General features: G+C 33.6%; 1 protein-coding gene across 1 annotated transcript; it reads left to right on the top strand.

Moving 5' to 3' along the window:
* The first annotated feature begins 237 nt into the window (after nucleotides 1-237).
* Nucleotides 238-3,267, top strand: LOC131629511 (sugar transport protein 7-like). Its single transcript, XM_058900295.1, has 4 exons — nucleotides 238-596; nucleotides 1,107-1,426; nucleotides 1,867-2,493; nucleotides 2,585-3,267. Exons 1-4 carry the CDS (start codon nucleotides 452-454, stop codon nucleotides 3,002-3,004), a joined length of 1,512 nt encoding a protein of 503 aa, XP_058756278.1. The 5' UTR covers nucleotides 238-451; the 3' UTR covers nucleotides 3,005-3,267.
* Nucleotides 3,268-9,363: the final 6,096 nt, after the last annotated feature.

Consider the following 9,363-nt stretch of genomic DNA (forward strand, 5'->3'; position numbering starts at 1 on the left):
AGACTAGGTCTTCCATTCATGTGAACCAACCAAACGAAAACTGAAATTACCTAACAAAACAAATGACATAGCACAAAATTAGGTTGCATGTTTATTATATATTCTGGTAATGAGTTTGTGTTTTTAAGTGTCACGAAACTTCAACCAAAGAAAAGAGTTGTTTAAATTTAACATATGTATGTACATGTTCCTAGGGAAACAATTTCTTGAGCAGCTATACTAAGAAAAACAATAAATTCCATCGACTGATGCCACGAGTGCAGATATAGATAGAGACAAACATTATTATTTTTAGGACCATTTTGCTAAAATATATTATTTTTATCGTTTTTGGTTGACTTTATTTAACACACTATAAATGATGAGAAATTTATAGGAACAGTGATATTTTTTCATTTCTGAAGAAAGAAAAAGAAGAAGAAAAGCATTCATTCTTGTTTGAATCAAGAAAATGGCAGGTGGGGGTTTTACAACAGATTCTGTAGGGAAGGAAAGGGCAAATCTTTATAAAGGGAGAGTTACTCCTTATGTTATCATTGCTTGCATTGTTGCGGCTATTGGTGGCTCATTATTTGGATATGATGTCGGAATTTCAGGTTCTTCTTCCTTAATCTCAATCATATAAAAAAAGTATTACTTTTTTCTGTCTGATTTCGATGTTTTTTAGGCTGTTGTAAAAATTGTTCTGGTTGAAAGGTTAAATAAGAATGATACTGAAAAGGGGAATATTATTGTACCAACGTTAAAATTTGCATGACAGGAATATTCTGGTTAAGGAGATCAAGATTTGAAATTTCAGACAACAGATCCATAACATTTTCGTATCATGTTTCAATTTTTGTGTTTACTCCGCGCCATCCTCTCTGCATGCAAATACAGAGATTAAAGATCTCTCTTAAAAGTTTTAACGCCGTTGCGTTTTGATATAATAATACGATAATTAATAAGATACAATTCGATTATCTAGAATATCCTTCTTGATTTGTTACTTTATTTCAATAGCTTTTACTAGGTTAAGATGTTGGAGAAAGTTTGATCTATTCCAATTATTGATCAGTGTTTTTGTGTTTATATTTTTTGTGATGTATGTTTTATGGTTATAACAGGCGGGGTGACTTCCATGGATGACTTCCTTGAACAATTCTTCCCAGAAGTATACATGCAAAAAAAGCATGCAAAGGAAAATAACTACTGCAAATACGACAGTCAGAAACTCGCGGCCTTTACGTCTTCTCTTTACGTTGCTGGTTTAATTGCATCTCTGGTTGCATCTCCTATTACCAGAAAGTATGGACGTCGGATAAGCATCATTATTGGTGGTGTCAGCTTTCTCATTGGATCAATTCTGAATGCTGCAGCTGGTAACCTAGCAATGCTGATACTCGGCCGTGTTATGCTCGGCATTGGCATCGGATTTGGAAATCAGGTAATAACATATTTTTATACTCTACAATCAATCCTTAGAAGGGTTAGACTAATGTCTCTAGTTTCACTTTCTACCTATCTTATGATAATCATTCCTTAGACTAATGTCTCAATCTCAAGTCTCACTTTCTACCTTTGATGATCATTTCTTAGAAGTTTTTTTTTCTTTTCTGGTTTAAAATACTGTTATATTTCGATGAAGGGATGAAACTAACATTTTTTTTTCCTTCTTAAAGCCTGGAATCATCCAAAGTAACAAACACAATGAAGGGTGCTAGTGTTAATTGTTAATAAATAATGTAATGGTTGATGTTAGTTCATAAAATGTACAGGAAATGAAAGATAGTATTTATGATGGAAACAATCTTTGTTTGAGTTAGAAGATAATACCTTAAACTTGACAAATTACTTGAGCTACTCCCACTCATGCTTCTTTTGAAGGCAATTCCGCTTTATTTATCAGAGATGGCGCCAACACACCTGCGAGGAGGATTGAACATGATGTTTCAAGTGGCAACAACTCTTGGGATTTTCGCGGCCAACATGGTGAATTTCGGAACACAGAATATTAGACCTTGGGGATGGAGGCTGTCCCTAGGCTTGGCTGGAGTACCGGCTCTTTTGATGATGGTAGGAGGAATATTTCTTCCCGACACTCCAAATAGCTTAATAGAACGTGGAATGAAAGAAAAAGGAAGGAAACTCCTAGAAAAAATCAGAGGAACTAGCGATGTTGAAGCAGAGTTTGAAGATATGGTTGATGCAAGTGAGTTGGCGAACTCGATAAAGCACCCTTTTCGTAACATCCTTGAGAAAAGGTATAGACCGGAGTTGGTTATGGCAATTGTCATGCCAACTTCACAGATCATGACTGGCATAAATTCCATTCTCTTTTATGCTCCAGTGCTGTTCCAAAGTATGGGATTCGGCGGACATGCTTCCCTCTACTCCTCAGCTTTGACCGGCGGCGTTCTTGCTTGCTCGACATTCCTTTCCATTGCAACAGTTGATAGACTGGGAAGGAGAGTTCTTCTCATCAGCGGTGGAATACAAATGATCATATGTCAGGTAAGAAAAATATACTTCTCAAACAAAAATCCTACATGAATTAGTCTAATGCATGGCAACTTATTTTATTTTTGTTTTTTCACATGAACAGACTATAGTTGCAATAATTCTAGGGCTCAAGTTTGGGGAAAACCAGGCACTGTCGAGAGGCTATTCAATATTGGTAGTAGTTGTGGTTTGTCTCTTTGTTGTAGCATTTGGATGGTCGTGGGGGCCCCTTGGGTGGACAATTCCAAGCGAGATATTTCCATTGGAAATCCGTTCAGCAGGGCAGAGTATCACAGTTGCAGTAAACCTTCTGTTTACTTTCGTAATTGCTCAAGCATTCCTTGGTCTTCTCTGCGCATTGAAGTTTGGGATCTTTCTCTTTTTCGCCTGCTGGATTGTCGTCATGACCGTATTTGTTATGCTGTTCTTGCCTGAAACCAAAGGTATTCCCATTGAAGAGATGGCATATATGTGGAAGAAGCATTGGTTCTGGAAACTGATACTACCTGCAGACGAGTTCTAATTCAGTTCAGTTCCTACCATCAAACTTACATTACAGAAATAAATTACACGAATAAAAGATGTTACATCCAAGATCGTCGTCATTGCCTGACGATAAAGGATTTAAATTGGTAATTTGCACAATTTATTTGTAATGAGAGCATTGAGCACAACAATGTAAAGAAAGATGTGTCTATGTATAAGTTTACATTGAGAACACTTGGGGGGATAAATAATAATTGTAATGCTCAAGTATTCTAAACAAAACTTACTTTTCTAACACAACCGAAATTCATTGCTTGACTTTCTCAATCTTAGCCCAGAAAGGAATTAAGTTACTGCAAATACGATAAAATAGCTATCTCTTTATATCTCTCTTTTTTAATCAGTTTTTTCACCAACTTCTTTCTCCTGTCACACCCTATTGAACATAATCAATTGCAGCTCTTACAGTAACAGAAAAGATTAGCAGTCATACCCAGATAGGCACCGAGACAAGCAATAGAAATTCTAAAACTTAAACTGTGAAACAATTAAAGTCTCAAACTCCATGCTTGTGACACCATAAGATAAGATCACTTGAGCAAATTAGAAAAATCCAGCAAGTTAAGAACATATAATAAGACACAAAACTTTACTTCACTTGCTAGACCAGAAAACAGAGTTTCACAAATCCAAACCTATTCAACACCAATGAAGTATAGTAATTGTTCCAAACCTAGTTCATGCTTGCAAAGAGTTGAACTCATTCATAAACCCAAATGTATTACTTTCAAACAATAAAAATCACATTCCTGAGAATGATAACCAGGATATTCAATGTATTAATTTTACATTGCCATCAAATGAAAACTCATAATTTTGGTACAAAGTAAAATAGAGAGCTCATTTTCCGTGTCCTGCAAGTGTACATCTATTAATTCACTCGTAATCATGTATCTATCGATGGTCATCGATTCAAAAGATATTATAATAACAGCAAAGTATCAAGTTTTATTGGATTAAATATCAGAAATACATGAGTATAAGTGATCAAAGCACAACAGCACAACGAATTTACTTCTCTTTTCATAATGAAACTATAAATTAAACCTAAACCTAACCTCTTTGGCATGCATTCTAATTTCAAAACATTTCAATTAAAAAGACTAACTATCCATCCAAACTTAGCTAAAACCCTTCTCTATTTCAGACCCCAAAAGCTAAATCTATAACAACAGAATCACTTAAACAAAGAAACCATAAAATCATCACTGACAGACCCTTTTTTCATCCCAAGAAACACCGGAACCGGAACCGAACTCGGCGGAGGCGACCAAACAGTCAGTCCTGCATAGAGTCCCTCCATCAAATCATGAACCCTAACCTCCTTCTTCATCGTCTGAGGATCTGGACCAAACCTATCAGTTGATCCTAACATCGAATCATAGCATGCCTCACCCTCACTCTTTATCACATTGCCAGGACTCAGCTTCTCTCCTCTCTTGAGAATCTTCACCTGACCCATCACAAGATTCAATCCAGGGTGTTTCACAGTGCAGTTTCGATCACCGCCGGAGTGGGTACGATTTCCATCCTGCGAGCTAGGGTTCACGGTGGTCGGTAACCGATTTCTCCGGGAACTCTGGTTAGAGTTAGGGTGTGTGACGATGGAAGATGAGTCGTTGGGTTGAAGAAGAAGTGAAGTTCCCATTGAAGCATGTAGAATGTATGAAAAATAAGATTAGAGTATGTGAGAATTGAGATGAATATTTCGATTCTTTTTTCTCTTTACTGTCCACGAACGTTTCGGGTATGTATATGTATAGTGTTGGGGTACTTTGAATAAATAAAATTAGGGGTGTTCGTGGTGCGGTTTGGGCGGTTTTAACGAAAAAAATTATATGAACTCTAAGAGAAAAAATTGTGCGGTTTAGTTTGGTTTGGTTGGCTTTTAAAAAAATCCGAACCAAACCAAACTAATGCGGTTTAGTTCTGTTCAGTTGGTTCAGTTTTTTACAAATATTTTATTGATTGATACATACACATATATGACAATATAATTTTGTATTTAGACATTCATACACTATCAAATAACAACAAAATTCGTCATATTTTGACAATAATTTTTCATTTAATATGTAAAAATTAAATTAGACAAAAGTGAAATATTAAACATAAAATAATATAAAAATTATTATAATGAAAGTGACAAGAGATTAGTGAAGGTGAAAAAGAAAAAAAAAGTGTTGAGAGATAAAAGAAAAAGATGTGCGATAAAAACGAAACTGAAATACGGAACATTTACATAAAAATGAGAAGGTGAAAAAGAAAGAATATAAGAGAGTAGAGATTATATAAGAAGAAAGAAGATGTATGTGGCAAAGAAGGTGCAATAATGTTATTAGAGATTTGAGAAGATCGGGACTCAAGGTATATGTGTAAGGATGAGAAAATTGTTGGTAATCACAAGGCTAAGGTATAATAGGTTTAAGTTTGGGTTGAATGTGAGTTAAGTAAAATTTAGGTTGTAACATAATGCGGTTTGATTCGGTTTGGTTCGGTTTACAAAATACAAACTGCAAACTGAACCAAACCGTGCGGTTTTGTTAAAAGATGACCCAAACTAATCCGAACCAAATGCGATTTTTCGCGATTTCGATTTGATTTTGTTTAATTTGCGGTTTTCTATTAGGTTGGTTTGGTTTTGAACAGCCCTAAATAAAATACAAATTTGTTTTACAAATAAAGTAAAACTAAATATTATCCACACTCATTTATATATTTACTTAATTTAATATATTTTTTCTAAAATAAAGTCAAACTAATTTATTTTATAAAGTAAAGTAATATATAATCAATTTTATAAATTTAAAGTAATAAATAAATAACATATTTTAATACAATTATTCTGATTTATTCATTGTCCAACTCACAAGAATTTTAGTCATCTGAATTCTTTAGATAGGCGAAATTTAAAAAGTATATTCGTTGTAGTTGTTTGACAATTATGGGTCATTAGATGTAATAGTCATATAATTTAATAACATTTATTTCTTGAGAAAGGTGTCTCCCAAAAAAGGTTATAGAGATTGATCGAAATCCTAAAACTTCACTTTAATTAAAAGACATATAATAAATTAGTCTTAGAGACACACTATTCTAACCTAAAACCTCAATATATGATCGTCACTGACCTGAGTGTCATAATGTTTGCTAGTAACACACTTCATCGTCGAACAAAGCTCGAATATCACTTCTAGAACTTGTAATCAGATTCATCACTATCAAACATCACTCAATGACAAAATTAGTGAAGGATAGAAAAACACTTAGAAATGGGGGTTTGAATAAGTGTGACTTTAAAAACTCTTAAGATAAAAACAATAAACACAATTATTTTTATCCTGGTTCGTTGTTAACGAAACTACTCCAGTTCACCCCCTTAGAATGATTTACCTCAACTGAGGATTTAATCCACTAATCAATCTGATTACAATAGTTTTCCACTTAGATAACCTCTAAGTCTTCTAGAGTATACTGATCACAACTTGATCACTCTAGGAAAACACCACTTAGATAACCTCTAAGTCTTCTAGAGTATACTGATCACAACTTGATCACTCTAGGAATACACCACTTAGATAACCTCTAAGTCTTCTAGAGTCTACTGATCTCACTGATCACTCTAGGAACCTTTTACAATCAATGTAAAATAATGTTTACAAGAGTATGAATTGCTTCTAAGAAAGCTATAATCACAACTGTGATATTTATCTTAAGTTCTAAGCTTAACACTCACTAAATATTACAAGAGTTTGTGAGGTTGAAGATGAAGTTCGTGAGCTTTGATTTTGACAGCGTTTTAGTATTTTGCAAGAGTTGAGTTTGCTGCTTCTTATCAGAACTTCCATATTTATAGGCATTTGAGAAGATGACCGTTAGGTTGCATTTAATGCATTGCGTGAATAGTACAACGCTGCATTTAATGTTTCACTCTTTTGTCAACTACCTCGAGTCATGCTTTTGTTGCTTTTACTCACTTTGCCTTTTGTAGCTTATAACATTCCTTTTGTCAGTCAGAGATTAAACTTAATAGCCTGTCATCTTGTACTTGCTTCTGAACTCATATTTGTATATACAACGTTTGAATATCAGAGTCATTTAGCTTGGTGCAGAGCATCTTCTTGTCTTCTGACTTTGAAGTGCTTGAGCGTGATACCGTTCAAAACATCGGTGATTCTGCTTCTGACTTCATGTTCTTCTGATGCTTCATAGCCCATGTTCTGATTCTGCTTGACCATCTTCTGATGTCTTGCCAGAGCATGTTCTGATGTAGCCATCCAGAACCTTTTGAGTCAGTGCTTCTGAGCGCTGAATTGTGCATACTCTTTATGTATTTCCTGAAATGGAAAATGTAAAGGATTAGAGTACCACATTGTCTTATACAAAATTCATATATAATGTTATCATCAAAATAAGAATATTGATCAGAACAAATCTTATTCTAACAATTAGAACAATTTTTCAATAAGTTAGATATCTAGTGTTCGATACTGTTGTGTACTTTTTTTTTAAATACAACAATGAAACTAAAATTGGCGGATGGTGGAGACCTAACGCTACCAAAATAAATAGAATTGTCGCTGGGCTAATTTTGAATTAATGATTTAGGAGCGAAACATATCATATATTCTTTATAAAATACTATAATTTAATTTCTCCCTAATTCCAAATGTATCAGTTTCTCAAAAGCAGTCGTCTCCCTCTCTTCTTCCAACCGAAATTGAAAACCCTACACAAAACATAAAAGAAAAAGGAACAAATTAAAAACATAGCTCTTAAAACACACCAAAAAGCAACCAGAACAAGGAAACTCTCTAAGGAAATTCAAGAGGTTAGTCTTCTAAAACTCTAATTTTTTCCCTTTTCCTCTTTCTCAAATTTCACTGACATTACTCCTAAAAGGTTCGTCAATTTTCCTTTTTAAGATATACTTTTTTTTCTTTGTTTCATCGAGTTCATTTTTTTTTGTATTTTTTATTCAAAGCTATGTATTATACTATATGATGGCAATTAAGAAATGCTTCAAGCTTGTTATGCCATGACGGTGCAATTTTGGTCGCGGTACTTTTTTTTGTTTACTTCAACTGTGACTATGACTAAATTCAAATTCAACTGTTGCAGCTGGAAGGCACTGTTATTGTTAGGGATACCCCTGAAGTAATCAACAAAGTAGCTCGTGTGGTTCATGCCGTAAGTGTGTATTTAATGTCACAAAACATTTTTGCTTTGCAATTCACAAATTTTATAAAGACTGTCCGTTGTGCTTCTCTTTAAGTCTTTATCATAGTTTCTCTTAACTTGTTGGATTAGGAGTTTGAAGCATAAGAAAGAATGAAGCAACAACAAAGGCTAGTTACGGGTGAGAGAAAATTACACTTTAAACAACTTTGTTATTGAACTACATTTTTTGTTATTTTATCATGTTAGTTTTGTTCGTTGTCAGTTTGAATCCTTTTTAATCTTAATGCAAACTTACTATGAGTTATTAAGGCTCTTTTTTATTTAAAATTAAGTGCATTTTTCTTTTTTTATATGTGCATATTTTCAATGTTAACCACGGATATTCAAAACCGGACCGACACAATAGAAAACCGCAAACCAAACCAAACCGAAAACCACAAGAATCGCATTTGGTTTGGATTAATTCAGGTCATTTTCTAACAAAATCGCATGGTTTGCTTCGGTTTGCGGCAGTGGCGGAGCCAGAAATTTTGAGAGTCTGGGCAAAAAGTTTACACCTTGTTTTTACTAATTTTACATCATGTCTCTACTAATTTTGCTCTTGATTTTATCTAAAAAAATCTCTTGATTTTGTCCAAAAATTTCACACCATATTTTTACTGATTTTCCCCTTAATTTTGTCTAAAAATTACTAATTTTGCTCCTGGTATTGTCTAAAAATCAACTATTAAATAGGAAGTATACAACGAAAGGAGGAGTTGAGCGCGGACGTGTGTTCGGGTTCGTTGGGCTGTAGCTCCACCCATGATTTCGAGTACCTTGCCTTTTCTAACTTGTACTCTAAAAAAAAGATGATAAGGAAATAAAGAGTATTCCAATTGTCTTTAGTTTTTGTTAGATCTATTTATAGTGAACAATAGTAAATGTTCAATTGTAAACGTGTGTGCCCTTGAGGAAATTAAAAAACTCTAAAAATTCAAATAGTTTTTTTTTCCCTTTTAGTTTTTATATTGGTTTATTAAAATATCTATATTTGAGTTGAATTTTCAAATTATTATGCATTTATTTTATTTTATAACTATAAATCTACTTATAAATTAATTTTAATATTATTTTTATTAAAGATAATTTATTCAATAAAAAAGAAAATAAAAA

The sequence above is a fragment of the Vicia villosa genome, unplaced genomic scaffold (genome assembly GCF_029867415.1).
Source record: "Vicia villosa cultivar HV-30 ecotype Madison, WI unplaced genomic scaffold, Vvil1.0 ctg.000573F_1_1, whole genome shotgun sequence".
In the NCBI taxonomy this organism is placed as follows: domain Eukaryota; kingdom Viridiplantae; phylum Streptophyta; class Magnoliopsida; order Fabales; family Fabaceae; genus Vicia; species Vicia villosa.

Excerpts from the sequence above, each read along its gene's own strand:
- LOC131629511 (XM_058900295.1), top strand. The coding sequence starts at position 452 with ATGGCAGGTGGGGGTTTTACAACAGATTCTGTAGGGAAGGAAAGGGCA. Across the intron at positions 597-1,106 it reads ATATGATGTCGGAATTTCAG|GCGGGGTGACTTCCATGGAT; the intron begins GTTCTTCTTCCT and ends TGGTTATAACAG. Across the intron at positions 2,494-2,584 it reads TACAAATGATCATATGTCAG|ACTATAGTTGCAATAATTCT; the intron begins GTAAGAAAAATA and ends TCACATGAACAG.